Raw genomic sequence first — 16,414 nt, forward strand, 5'->3', positions numbered from 1 at the left:
AAACCTACTTGAAGTGAAATAAATTTATTTGGCGCCACAGCGCCCCCTACAGATTTTATATGGAGGTTGAATGTTTAGTTTTGCGAAATTATCTGAAATTTAACACACAACTCAATTTTGGCATCCCCATCAAAAAAGTCAGTGAGACCCATGTCATAATTGTTATGGCGTTGCCGTAGCGATGACCAAAACCTCCCATGTTATTCCAATGGGGAAATCGCCAGAACATGTTTACACTTTAGACTTTCACAAACTCCTCCCAGGGCGTTAGCCCTATTAACCTGAAATTTGGTGAGACTCATCTTCAGTGGTGGACCATCAAAAGGTATCCACATTTTTATTCAAAGAGTCACGGTGTCGCACATTTTGCCAAGAATTCAAAATAAAATTGCTTTTTGATGGTAAAACAAAGGGGAGAAGATGTGACAGCGTCACAGATTCAGCAGTAGGCGTAATAAAAGGACAATTGGGGCGCGTTAGCGCCCCCTCCTTTTGCGGCGTGGCGGCGGCGTAGCGAGGGCCGATCATTGCCGCTTGCGGCTATATTTTAATTATTATTTTCAATGATTATGGTTTAGGTTATTATCATAGCAATGCAACTATTTTGACGGTTTTCAGAACTGGACCAAAACTCTATCAAAACCACATATGGTCTTTGAATATTTAAACTAATGTGTAATGTTTTTGGGCACATTGTGTGACAAAGTATTGCATGCACTCTATCTTGATTCATAATCTTTTGTGTTTTAGGTGATTTTGGGCATCATTTTCCCTCCGTACATTTTGCTTATGGACTTTCGTCTCGGAGATGAGTCTTCCTCCTTTCAGAGTGAGGAGAGCAAAGGCAAAGATGATGACAAGTCCAATAAGGTATGGACTGCTACCAACAGAACCTACACCCTCTCATCTCCATCATCCCTCTTCCAATGCAGCAGCAGGACCATCAGCCTCATCAACTCTTCTTCACTCTTGTTTTCCCAAACAAATTCTCTCTACATTCAATGCGTGCCAATGTTTATCTAATTGATATTTATTATGCATTTCTTTATTCTAAGGATGCCGTCTCAAATGTAGACACCATGTCTAAGAAAGGGGACGAAGAGGAGAACCCAAAAGCCAACAAGAAGAGAGTTCCAATCGGGAAGAAGATTTATGAGTTTTACAAGACACCGTTCACCAAGTTCTGGTTCAACACTGTGAGTCCAGATTTGTGTGGTCATAGTACAGTAAAAACAAATCATGTTACAGTACAAATCAGTATTAGTATCCCAAAATGTATTTATATATTTTCTGAAATTGTTGTTATGAGGAAAGGCAGTCTGCTTAGCTTTTACCTCGATAAACCTCTTTGAAACTTGATACAAAAACATGCATGATCCAAAATAGTTCTTTAAAGAGGACACATTGTGTTTTTTGTGGTAAAAACTGTCACATGTGTAGATCAGTATTTGACATTTAAACTCCATTAATAATCCAAATTGTCTTAAAGGGGACATGTTACGCTAAATCAATATTAAGGAACTTTTTACTTTGTAATAGCAGTGTTTCCTCATCATTAGTTTACTCAGAGTGGTGTTTTAATTAGTTCCTGTTTGAGTTTATCTATTGTCCAGCAACTGAGGCTTGAATGCTCAGAAAATTCCTGTTTTCACCTATCTCCTGTCCCCGCCCAGATTACCTGTACTTTCTGTGATTATTTGAAAATGACACATGTCGAGGTCTAAAATGTCACAGAATACTTCTCACTTCTCACAATCGACAATCCGTTGCTTGTTACGGTGAAACGTCACAAAGAAGAGGCGGGGCTTATCACTATGATGAGGCGGGGCATATCAGTTCTGCAGGAAGTTTCTATTTTTAAGCCATTTTAGATCAATATTGCTGTTTACAATGAACAAAGTGTCAAATCTCCTTGAGTTGCTGTACGAAGTAATATAATCAGGTCCATTTAAAAAGAACTGATTCATAATAAGAACAAGGCCATGGGCAGGGATAGGGGGTAGGTGCAAACTGACATTTTCAGAGCAGTTACGCCTCTAATACAGCATTACTCAATCACGCATGAAAATAACAAGTAAACACAATTATAACACAATAACTCCGGTGTGTGTTTGTCCCTGTGGCGTGCTCGTGGGTGTTGTGTCAGATCTCGTACCTGGGTTATCTGATGCTGTACAACTACATCATCCTGGTGAAGATGGAGCGATGGCCGTCTCTTCAGGAGTGGATCGTCATCTCCTACATCATCACCCTGGGCCTCGAGAAAGTCCGACAGGTTCGACTCTCAAGTATTAGCATGTTCAAATCGTATTTTACCAGACGGGATAAAATGGAGTAAAAGTAGTTAATGCAAAATAGTTTTACTCAAGTAGAAGAACAAAGTAGTGGTGTATGTAAGAGTATTTGGTGGAACAGTTTTGTACGTAACATCTGAGGTATAATTCAAAGTTAATCTAATCGGAAACCACCAAACCAGGTATTTTCAAAGGGTAAACACAAAAATGAGAAGAAAAAAACAAGTGTTCAAGTCTGTCAACATAAAGCTTTTATCACTCAGAACTTACTCCTAGCGGGAAGAGTAACACAACTTTGTCTCAAGTAAGTTTGTTGGTGTTGCTTTGTCATATAAGATAAGATATGCCTTTATTTGAAATATCTGTTACTCAAGTTGGAGAGAAAGTATCAAGTCTGAAAAGTCTATATATGGCAACTGTTAATTCCAATTCTGAATACATTGTACATGACGTACAAGTTGTTCACTTTGTATTGTGTTTCTCTTGCTGATTATCCAGAAAAATGAATGAATCATTTTTTTATTTAAGTTTATAAAACTCTTAAAAGAGTCTCACTATGATATTTTGTCCTATGAGCTCATCTGCCAAATGGTGGAACATTGTGTGAGACATAGAGGTTGGAGACATCGTAAAATGTATCATACTGCAATTTTTGTTTTGGAGATATGTCAAATTAAACTATCGGGTGTATGGTCTATAATTAAAATGTTTAAAAAGGACCTCAAAAAGAGCTGGAGAGAGATATTTACTGGCACATTTGATCACATTCCAAATTAAAAATATCACACTAATATTGTGTCATTGAAGTGACCACTTTAAACAGATTTTGACTATTTTTGTCAGTTTTTTCCGCATTTAAGACAAAAAGTGAGTCTACGACAAGTTTCATGTGACTGTTAAATACATCGTTTCCCTCAGATCCTGATGTCGGAGCCGGGGAAGCTGAAGCAGAAGATAAACGTGTGGCTGGAGGATTACTGGAACATCACGGACCTGGCGGCCATTTCCACCTTCCTGCTGGGGCTGTTGCTACGGTTACAGGCCGAACCGTACATGGGCTACGGCCGCGTCATCTACTGCGTCGACATCATCTTCTGGTACATCCGCGTGCTCGACATCTTTGGAGTCAACAAGTACCTGGGCCCCTACGTCATGATGATCGGGAAAATGGTACGAAGTCCAGCGACGGTGTGGTTCCCAAAGAGCGGGGCGCGGGCAGAGCGTGTCATTTAATCAAGTTACTCAAGTAGAGGTACAATGTATATAGTCCCAGAAATCAGAAAGATCAGAAAAGTATTTGTAGTGGAAGTGGTGAAAAACAAAAGTTCAGATCATTTAATATTGTCAACATAAAGCTTTTTTCTAATCTCACAGTGGGAAGACTTTTACATTTAGTAAAGTAAGAGTGCTGATTGTTTGTTTTTTTGTTTATTTGTTTGTTAATTTATTTATTTGACCTTTATTTTACCTGGAAGTTCGAGGGCCAAGAGGCACTTCAGCAGATTAAACAGATCCAATTGTAAAATGTCTAAATCATATCGAATAACCAGCTCAAAAACTACATCTGCACATTTCAATGACACTCTTCTTTAGATTAATAGCATTATTAGGCATTAAGAGTGAGGCTATCAAGAGTATTTGTTTCAATAATCATGTTTATTCAGGTCACTATTTTAGAAGCAAGATTAATATTTGTGCAAATCCACAAAGATACACGAGCGATCGCCATGACGTCACGCCCGGCCGCAGCAGAAAACACAACACGCTAACGGAGCAATGCTACCAGTGGAGCTAATAATCGGCAGTCAGAAGTCATCGGAAGGGGACTTTTAACACTCAAATTCACTTCAGTGTCAGTAGAATAAGAGAAGAACGCCATGTCGTTTTGGAAATTCTAACCATTTTGTGTCCGTGTGGGTGTGGCCTAAGCATTTGTTTTAAAAGATGTTGTCCAAAAGATACATCTAAATGAAAATTATTTGATTATCTGTCTATTTCTGTCACAATTACAGTATTTTATCCTAAAGTTAGATTTTTAAAAACTTGAGGAACAGTAACACTTTAAACAATTGGAATGAAAGTATATATATAAAGTAAATTAAATATGTCGTTTGGGCTCAGTAATCGTGAATATGTACTTTTTTTCCTTCCTTGTGCAGTTAACGCTCTTAATATTGTCTGACTTTTTGCACAGGATCTCTTCGGGATCTTTGAAGATGTCGTACATTTGTTGCGTTCGAATCTTTACTGTACGTATTTATATCTGGAGACAATAAAGGTTGTGGTTAAATCGTAATGTTTCTTCTCAATAGTCGTGACACAAACAGTTGACATCGCCGTTTTGAGAAAGTTAAACAGAACTGTCACTTTGCAGATGAAGATGAGGCTCAAAGTGTCTCTCTTCTCCTCTGTCTCTCAGATGATTGACATGCTGTACTTCGTGGTCATCATGCTGGTCGTCCTGATGAGCTTCGGCGTGGCGCGACAGGCCATACTTCACCCGGACGAGAAACCCACGTGGCGCCTGGCGAGGAACATCTTCTACATGCCGTACTGGATGATCTACGGAGAGGTGTTTGCAGACTCCATTGACCGTAAGACTAGAGTTCATAGTAAGACTTTCCAGACCTTCTCCTCTGAGGCATCTGTGCATTACAAACAGGCTTAAACACAACATAATTATTGGGAATAAAATACCGTTTCCTTCCACTTTTATGATATTGGCATCTTTGGTCATTTTTTTCACCTGTTTATTCTAAATACAAATAAAAACAATGAAGGTGAGACGCTGCAGGTGAACAAGAAGAAATCTTAAAGGACACATATTATGCAACGTTTACTTTTTTGGAGCTTTTAGTTTGGAGTTTGATGAATCCTGAGTCCTCTCCAAGCGTCAAAAACACTCTTCTTTTCTCGATCTGTGACGTGGCTCTGAGAATCTTCTGCTGTTTTTTAAATCCATAAATCCTCTCCAGACTCGTTCTGTCAATTTCTCCCGTCTGATCACAATCAGTACAACTGTGTGCTGGGACAAGAAAGTGAGAGTTTTCCTCAAATTTTGTATTGTAAACTGTGTTTACAATAAAAGACAGTAGATGTAGATGAAGCTCAGTTTTAGAAGTTTATTGTAATAAACTCAAAGGACAAAATGTATTACAAAATGGCCAAAATTGCAAAAATGTGGTAGATTCAAATACAAAAAATGTATTGTTTTAAATTTCTTTCATCATTTTGGGACGTATTAGACCAAATAATTTCGATATTATATTTATTATTCGAGGAAAATAAAAACCTATTTAAGTAGTTGTAACCTATTTTTTTTCTTTTTCTTTTTTTTAATTGTTAAAACTGTAATAAATCAGGCTTAGAATTATATAATCCTTCTGTACATTCTGTCAAAATCTTGTCCAGTTCAAGTTGGTAGAGTTTGGTGTGTGACGGAGCTGCGTTAAGGGCTGAGCTTTATGTCTCTGTGGGAGCAAAAGTTCTGATCAGTTCTGATTTCGTACAAATGGATTGCATGACATATTTAAACATTTTTGTTGCAGATTTGGTACAATGTTGTTTAGTTTATATGTTGAGAGAGATTTGACTGCAGTGTCTCACCTTGAATAAAATACATTTCCAAAGATATTATCAATACCAGGGCTGCAAATATCAGTGGAAGGCTTTGCATTAAACTCATTATAAACTTCCTTTTTGCTGTGGTAAGAAAGATAAATATCACATAAAGAATAAACCTAAACATAAATAATGACCTGATAATAAATTTACCACTTTATAATGTTTACACTTTTAATATCCTTAAGAAAATATGAACAACGATGCAATTCATAATGAACAAATAGTTTATTAACTCCAAACCCTTTAATTAAACCTGAATAATTCTTAATAAACAGAATTAAATCTTTGTTCATGCTTTGTTAACGTTAATCAAAGTGTAGTTATTATGAAGTGTTACTGTTGCTAATAAATTTAACATAAACATTTAATAAAAAAAAAGACTTAACAGACTTTCTAAAAGGATTTACAAAAATGCACAGATGCCATTTTAAGTCGTTTTAAATTGTTTTAAATCGTATCTGTTGTTGAGATGTAATTTACGTCACGTGTGCTGCGTCTGCACCCTCTGCTGGCACCAAACATGAACTGCATGTCATATACTGCACTTTAAAATCTTTAAAAATAAAAACAAAATAAAACACAATACTGTTCTACTCCGTGGGGGATGCACACACAGCTTTGTTATTTTTATTTATGTGGACACAAAATGTATTCTTATACATTCACGAAACTGTAAATTGTCATTGTAAAATATATTTCTAATTTAAACTATAAAAGCATGTCAATAAAAATATATTTAATCATAGCCTAAATTACTGTTTAACTGTATTTGCTTTAATAAATCTGAATTAAAGTCTAAATGACCATAAAAGTTAAATAGATTCTTTAAGTTTTAATGTTTTTTGCTCTCATTAATGTGTTTTCTTTTTTCTCCTGTTTCGTCCCGTGAACAGTGTACGCCATGGAAATCAATCGTAAGTAAAAGAGTCTTTTCACTTTTAGGTCCTTTTAGGTCAATATTGCTATTTAAAATTTAAATAATCATTATGAAAAAAAAGAAATAATAATACAGTTTAATTTAGAAAGGACAAAAGGTAACATTGATACTTGATACTATTTATGTTTGTTGATATTGTTTTCATCAATTAAGTGGAAGTTTCTGAAAAAATAAATGTTTAAATTTGCAATTTAACAATTTAAACACGCCACTAACACAGTTTTCTCACAGTTTAAACCAGTGGTCCCCAAACTACGGCCCGCGGGCCACATCCGGCCCGTTGGACCTTTCAATCCGGCCCGCCAAGCTTGTCCAAGTAATATTTTCAAAAAAAAAAACTTTTTTTTCTTCTTTTCTTTATTAGACAGTAGATGGAATGAGAAAGAAAGGAAGGGGAATGATGAGAGAGAAACGAGGACATGCAGCAAATGTCGGAGTCGGGATTCAAACACACGATACTGTGGCTGGCCGTTCATTTTACCTTTCGCCTGTAATGCCCACATTTCCCCAAGAGATGGCCACTGTTCCTTCTAAGCTGCGCGCCTGCGCAGCTGCGCACTGCTCGCACATAGTGCACTGCTCGCACATAGTGCACTGTTCGCACATAGTGCGCACACAAGAAAATCTATGGCGCGCAGAAAATAAAATTCACCACAAACGGCCACCGGGGCTAATCAAGCAGGAAGCGCAAGTGTTTGACACACTGTAGAAGACTCTTGTGGACAGTAGAAGACCGGTCAAATCTTGCGTGTAATTTATAGTAATTCATTAGTTCACAAAAAACACACCATATTTTCTTGGCCCGGACCCTCGGCCAAATTTTAGAACCCAATGTGGCCCTCGAGTCAAAATGTTTGGGGACCACTGATTTAAACAATCATTTAACAACATTAAAGGTGTGATCAGGTATTATTATATGTCACGTCGTAACTATTGTGTCATTTATATGGATTTTGTCCCTTGGTTACAATATGGTTGCAAGGTAACAGTTCACCTGTACAATTGTAAACTTCACCAAAATTGTCAAACCGGGGACGAACAGCGTTTTAGTCAAATCTTTAATCCAATCATGCTCATTACAAACAATTTAGTGAAACCTTTATGTTCTATCATTTATGTACATTTTCATATTGGTGAATGTACGTTATTGAACAAAGCAGTGTAAAATGAGTGAAAGTTTCGTGTCGTTCACCCACATTTTGCCTGTCAAAGTGCAGACGTGTGATTGACGGTGTCGGCGTGTGGCGTGTTTGCAGCTCCGTGTGGTGATAACATGTACGACGAGGACGGGAAGAAGCTGCCCCCGTGCATCCCCGGTGCCTGGCTCACCCCCGCCATCATGGCCTGTTACCTGCTCGTGGCCAACATCCTCCTGGTCAACCTGCTCATCGCCGTCTTCAAGTGAGAGCAGAGACACGAGCTGAATGACACTCAGGACACTCTGAAGTATCGTCCTGATGTTCACTCAAAACACAGAGTTAGTTTAGAAGCACACAATGTCAACAGACTTTAAGGAACTAATGCTAAGAGCACGAGTCGTATCAAAAGCAACATGATAAAACATGTAAAGTCTGATTCTGGGGAAGGTTAAGTCATTCAAAGGGAAAAGTCATACAAAGGGGGAAAAAATAGACATTTTTGATAAGAAAACAGTCAAAAATGTTGTCATGCAAATTATTAGTCATTACTATAAAACTCATTAACTGTTTGGGTATATTTCTATCCTACAAATAATATACAAGAATTATATATATATATATATAAAAATATGGCAAGGAAATTATATTAAATTGTTAGTTTTTTGTACAATACAAGATGTGTAATTAGGGTGTCAGATGAGTTAATTGAATCAAATACTTTTAATATTACCGGTATATGTTTTTTTTTTTTTTTTTAGCGTTAAACGTTCAAACAGTGCTCTGTGGGTGCATACTTACAAACATAACACATATTAGATTAATTTTGTCTGTATAAAACACCTCAGGATGCTTCAAAAAGGGTTTTAATCTGGTGAGTCAACTTAACCCAGGATCTGCTGAATTTACCCTGCACCTGGGGTAAGTTAAACCTATTTTTAATGCTCATTTCTCAGAACAGTCAAATATGTGAAATGTTTTATTTTATGCAGATTTCACATTGTTTTGACAAAACAAAGCAAAAAAAAGCTTTGCAAAAAGTAGCTAATTTTACCCCAATCTGATCTACATAAATGGAAAAAAGTATTATTACATCTAGCTCTTGCGTCACACCATCACTTATATCTTCAGGCTGATGTGCTGCCATTACTAAATGCGGAGCAGGAAATATGATTGTAGAAGTATAAAAGTGTGAAATGCATCGCGGACATGTACTTCAGGAGAACTAAACAGCAGATGGTCTGATTTGGCAGTAACACGTTCTTTGAGGTGAAGTCCATCTCAAACCAGGTGTGGAAGTTCCAGCGTTATCAGCTGATCATGACGTTCCACGACCGCCCGATCCTGCCGCCGCCGCTCATCGTGTTCCCGCACATTTACCTGGCGCTGAGGAGAATCTGCTGCCGGTGTCGACCACGGAAAGCCGAGGGCGAACCCAACGATCAAGACCGAGGCCTGCGTAAGTGACTCGAGTGGGCCCAACCAGCAGTGGGCGGAGTCAATGGTTCTGTTACTCAAAGTCTATGTGACGGGGTGAACTACTTATTTCACACAATTATATTTCCGATTTGACTAAACAGTTTGCCTATTTGTCCCCGGTTTGACAAGCCATTTGTAATTGTACTTCCTGGATGGGCATGAACATTAAGTATGACGTAGGTAGAGGTAATTGTACTGTTACCTTAGCAACCAGACTGTAAACAAGCGCCAAAATCATATAAATGACAGAACAGTTATGATTTGACACACAATAGTACCATAGAATGTGTTTATTTTGTTGAATGATGGTTTAAAGCGTCAGAAAAGTGTGTCAGTTAAGTGTAAACTGTCTGAGTGTTTTCTACAGCACGTCGCACATTGATGACATCACAGAGGGTTTTAGAACTCAGCTCTACTTGCTGTCATTGTAGACTCTTAATTTTAAAAATATCTTCACAACCTGCAAACAAATATTTACCACAAGTTCTACCCCAACAAAGTAAGTAATAAATAGAAAAACAGGAGAAACTTCATGTGGACTTTAAGTAAAAGTACAGACACAGGAGCAAATCAAATTACACAGGTTAAAGTAAAAGTGAACATAAAAGAAATGTACTTAAGTAAAGGTCTTGATGAACCGGTTTAAAAATTGAGTAAAAAAGTATTTCCTACAGATTTTGAAAACTGTTAAAACGTAGTAAATGTTAAATGTAGTGATTTTGATTTTTAAAAAAATGATAGGTTGATCTTTGGTCAATATCAGCAATTCCAATCAATGTCCTAATTTTTCTAGGGAATTTCATACACATATTTTTGTTTGCTCAAAGCTCGGGCTTGAACTCCGTCATCATGAACGTGCTTAACATAACCCCATAAAAAAAGTACTCTCTACGTTTCAATACAGATAAAAAATGTAGTGGAGTGATAAGTAATAAGTAAAAAAGAAAAAATATGTATAGTACTTTTCTACGATTGTACTTTGTCACTTTCCACCACTGCCCTCTGTGAGTGAGGGTGTGATCATGTGTCTGATCATGTTCCTGCTGCAGAGCTGGTGCTGAGTCCAGAGGAGCTGAAGAACCTGTATGAGTTTGAGGAGCAGTGTGTGGAGGAGTACTTCAGAGAGAAGGAGGACGAGAAGCAGTCGTCCAACAACGAGCGCATCCGGGTCACGTGTGAGAGGTACACCAGACTGGACTTCAGCTCTATACTAAATATCACACCCGTTCATACTTTAGAATATTCAATAGATTTAACTAACAACAAATACTCTACTTCTGAACCTTGTCAGAGGAAGTGAAGAAGCTACTTGGATGAACAGTGAGACGCATTGTTTACTAAAAACATGTGTCCAGTTGACAGAATTTAATTACATTTTTAGATAGAACTAATATGGCAACTGAGGGACAACACAAACATCTACTGATACAATATGCTGGAATGTCTTAGTTCTTCTTGTTTGGTTTAGGCATGTTTCATGTTCCAGTGGTCCTGGTTTGAACCTGGTTTGTCCCAGACTTGGACCCAACAGTTCATATGGGTTAAACTTAGTGACATTTGAGTTTCGAAGCATTAAAGTGAACTTTGGAGAGGACGTTGCTCAGTGTTGGCCTGGTGGAATAATCCCAGCTTTAGTGTTCACTTCATGATGATGAATGACAGCTCTGGCCAGAACCCCTGAGTATGAACTCATTGAGCAATTCATAAAATTGGGCAACATTGAACATTGGTAAAGTGCTGTGTAATACAAATACATATTATGTTAAAGGACAAATTATGCAAATTTAAAATGAGTTTTTTCAGTGTCAAAAACATACCAGATGTTGTATTTAGCTTCATTCTTTCTTTGATGAATCCTATTTAGTACGATGTCTTCTTCTGAGTCTCATAAAATACTCCATTTCAGGCCATTTGTGATGTCAGAGTTAGAGATTGGGGGCTTTTCTATTGTTTTTAAGTCCATAAATCATCACAGACTTGTTCATTACAACTGTGTGCCTACATTTGCATGTCAGAGCAAGCTAGCTTTAATGTATTTCTCAACAGTAATTCCCTTTGCTGCCAAGAGAGGGAGGTGCTAATTCAAATCCTGATGAGTAAACGCCTGACTTGTAGAAAGTACATACATCATTTTGAGTTCTAAATCATGAGATGCAAAAGTAAATATAATAATAGCATGTTTAAAGTCCAATTATGATACAAATATTACATAATCTGAGTCCTTACATAACATCCTGGCTCCTGGCTGTTGTTCTCAGGGTGGAGAACATGTTCATGCGTCTGGAGGAGGTGAACGAGAGGGAGCACTCGATGAAAGCTTCCCTGCAGACGGTGGACCTTCGCTTGGGTCAGCTCGAGGAGTTCTCTGGGCGAATGATGAACGCGCTGGAGAAACTGGCCGGTATTGACCGCTCTCAGCTGGTCCGGACCAGATCCAGGGACTCATCCATCTACGAGCCCGGGCCTTTACTGCGACACGGCAGCATCAACAGCACAGACGGATACAGCCTGTACAGATACCAGCTGGAGACGGAGGAGAAGGGGCCGGTCAGCGCTGAGCCGGAGGGAAGCAAGGGTCCGCTGAGTCCAGAAAGGAGACGCACAGATGGAGGCACAGGTGGTCTACACCATCATCATACAACATGTACTAACATCATACAACATGTACTAACATCATACAACAACTACTAACATCATACAACATGTACTAACATCATACAACATGTACTAACATCATACAACATGTACTAACATCATACAACATGTACTAACATCATACAACATGTACTAACATCATACAACATCCACTAACATCATACAACATGTACTAACATCATACAACATGTACTAACATCATACAACATGTACTAACATCATACAACATGTACTAACATCATACAACTTGTACTAACATCATACAACATGTACTAACATCATACAATGTCTACTAACATCATACAACATGTACTAACATCATACAACATATACTAACATCAAACAACATGTACTAACATCATACAACGTCTACTAACATCAAACAACATGTACTAACATCATACAACATGTACTAACATCATACAACATCTACTAACATCATACAACATGTACTAACATCATACAACATCTACTAACATCATACAACATGTACTAACATCATACAACATGTACTAACATCATACAACATGTACTAACATCATACAACATCTACTAACATCATACAACATGTACTAACATCATACAACATCTACTAACATCATACAACATGTACTAACATCATACAACATGTACTAACATCATACAACATCTACTAACATCATACAACATGTACTAACATCATACAACATCTACTAACATCATACAACATGTACTAACATCATACAACATGTACTAACATCATACAACATGTACTAACATCATACAACATCTACTAACATCATACAACATGTACTAACATCATACAACATCTACTAACATCATACAACATGTACTAACATCATACAACATCTACTAACATCATACAACATGTACTAACATCATACAACATCTACTAACATCATACAACATGTACTAACATCATACAACATCTACTAACATCATACAACATGTATTAACATCATACAACATGTACTAACATCATACAACATGTATTAACATCATACAACATCTACTAACATTATACAACATGTACTAACATCATACAACATCTACTAACATCATACAACATGTACTAACATCATACAACATGTACTAACATCATACAACGTCTACTAACATCATACAACATCTACTAACATCATACAACATGTACTAACATCATACAACATGTACTAACATCATACAACATGTACTAACATCATACAACATCTACTAACATCATACAACATGTACTAACATCATACAACATCTACTAACATCATACAACATGTACTAACATCATACAACATCTACTAACATCATACAACATCTACTAACATCATACAACATCTACTAACATCATACAACGTCTACTAACATCATACAACATGTATTAACATCATACAACATGTACTAACATCATACAACATGTACTAACATCATACAACATGTACTAACATCATACAACATGTACTAACATCATACAACGTCTACTAACATCATACAACATCTACTAACATCATACAACATGTACTAACATCATACAACATGTACTAACATCATACAACGTCTACTAACATCATACAACGTCTACTAACATCATACAACATGTACTAACATCATACAACATGTACTAACATCATACAACATGTACTAACATCATACAACATGTACTAACATCATACAACATGTACTAACATCATACAACATCTACTAACATCATACAACATGTACTAACATCATACAACATCTACTAACATCATACAACATCTACTAACATCATACAACATCTACTAACATCATACAACATGTACTAACATCATACAACATCTACTAACATCATACAACATCTACTAACATCATACAACATGTACTAACATCATACAACATGTACTAACATCATACAACATGTACTAACATCATACAACATCTACTAACATCATACAACATGTACTAACATCATACAACATCTACTAACATCATACAACATCTACTAACATCATACAACATGTACTAACATCATACAACATCTACTAACATCATACAACATGTACTAACATCATACAACATCTACTAACATCATACAACATGTACTAACATCATACAACATGTACTAACATCATACAACATGTATTAACATCATACAACATCTACTAACATCATACAACATCTACTAACATCATACAACATGTACTAACATCATACAACATGTACTAACATCATACAACATGTACTAACATCATACAACATGTACTAACATCATACAACATGTACTAACATCATACAACATGTACTAACATCATACAACATCTACTAACATCATACAACATCTACTAACATCATACAACATCTACTAACATCATACAACATGTACTAACATCATACAACATCTACTAACATCATACAACATGTACTAACATCATACAACATCTACTAACATCATACAACATGTACTAACATCATACAACATCTACTAACATCATACAACATGTACTAACATCATACAACATCTACTAACATCATACAACATGTACTAACATCATACAACATCTACTAACATCATACAACATGTACAAACATCATACAACATATACTAACATCATACAACATCTACTAACATCATACAACATGTACTAACATCATACAACATCTACTAACATCATACAACATGTACTAACATCATACAACATCTACTAACATCATACAACATGTACTAACATCATACAACATCTACTAACATCATACAACATGTACTAACATCATACAACATGTACTAACATCATACAACATCTACTAACATCATACAACATGTACTAACATCATACAACATGTACTAACATCATACAACGTCTACTAACATCATACAACATGTACTAACATCATACAACGTCTACTAACATCATACAACATGTACTAATATCATACAACATGTACTAACATCATACAACATGTACTAACATCATACAACATGTACTAACATACAACATGTACTAACATCATACAACATCTACTAACATCATACAACATGTACTAACATCATACAACATGTACTAACATCATACAACATGTACTAACATCATACAACATGTACTAACATCATACAACGTCTACTAACATCATACAACATCTACTAACATCATACAACATCTACTAACATCATACAACGTCTACTAACATCATACAACATGTACTAACATCATACAACATCTACTAACATCATACAACATGTACTAACATCATACAACATGTACTAACATCATACAACATGTACTAACATCATACAACATGTACTAACATCATACAACATGTACTAACATCATACAACATGTACTAACATCATACAACATCTACTAACATCATACAACATGTACTAACATCATACAACATCTACTAACATCATACAACATCTACTAACATCATACAACATCTACTAACATCATACAACATCTACTAACATCATACAACATGTACTAACATCATACAACATGTACTAACATCATACAACATGTACTCTAACATCATACAACAGTCTACTAACATCATACAACATGTACTAACATCATACAACATGTACTAACATCATACAACATGTACTAACATCATACAACATCTACTAACATCATACAACATGTACTAACATCATACAACATGTACTAACATCATACAACATCTACTAACATCATACAACATGTACTAACATCATACAACATGTACTAACATCATACAACATGTACTAACATCATACAACATGTACTAACATCATACAACATCTACTAACATCATACAACATGTACTAACATCATACAACATCTACTAACATCATACAACATGTACTAACATCATACAACATGTACTAACATCATACAACATCTACTAACATCATACAACATGTACTAACATCATACAACATCTACTAACATCATACAACGTCTACTAACATCATACAACATGTACTAACATCATACAACATCTACTAACATTATACAACATGTACTAACATCATACAACATGTACTAACATCATACAACATGTACTAACATCATACAACATCTACTAACATCATACAACGTCTACTAACATCATACAACATGTACTAACATCATACAACGTCTACTAACATCATACAACATGTACTAACATCATACAACATGTACTAACATCATACAACATGTACTAACATCATACAACATGTACTAACATCATACAACATCTACTAACATCATACAACATGTACTAACATCATACAACATCTACTAACATCATACAACATCTACTAACATCATACAACATCTACTAACATCATACAACAT

At 36.0% G+C, this 16,414-nt stretch overlaps 1 protein-coding gene across 2 annotated transcripts in view; it reads left to right on the forward strand.

Annotated features, from left to right (window-relative positions):
- Positions 1 to 16,414, forward strand: part of LOC140381214 (transient receptor potential cation channel subfamily M member 1-like) — a 46,886-nt gene that overhangs the window by 28,409 nt on the left and 2,063 nt on the right. The window contains exons 18-27 of one of the 2 annotated variants that reach the window (XM_072465240.1): positions 751 to 870; positions 1,056 to 1,196; positions 2,147 to 2,275; positions 3,213 to 3,464; positions 4,714 to 4,888; positions 6,812 to 6,832; positions 8,112 to 8,256; positions 9,245 to 9,450; positions 10,520 to 10,652; positions 11,729 to 12,090. In XM_072465240.1, coding sequence (XP_072321341.1) covers positions 751 to 870; positions 1,056 to 1,196; positions 2,147 to 2,275; positions 3,213 to 3,464; positions 4,714 to 4,888; positions 6,812 to 6,832; positions 8,112 to 8,256; positions 9,245 to 9,450; positions 10,520 to 10,652; positions 11,729 to 12,090 — 1,684 coding nt within the window. The remainder of the gene's footprint in view (positions 1 to 750; positions 871 to 1,055; positions 1,197 to 2,146; positions 2,276 to 3,212; positions 3,465 to 4,713; positions 4,889 to 6,811; positions 6,833 to 8,111; positions 8,257 to 9,244; positions 9,451 to 10,519; positions 10,653 to 11,728; positions 12,091 to 16,414) is intronic. The other variant, XM_072465241.1, reaches the window with a different exon arrangement.

This window comes from Eucyclogobius newberryi, unplaced genomic scaffold (assembly GCF_026437365.1).
Source record: "Eucyclogobius newberryi isolate DKJ021-1_F unplaced genomic scaffold, fEucNew1.0.hap1 SCAF_5, whole genome shotgun sequence".
NCBI classification, from domain to species: Eukaryota; Metazoa; Chordata; class Actinopteri; order Gobiiformes; family Gobiidae; genus Eucyclogobius; species Eucyclogobius newberryi.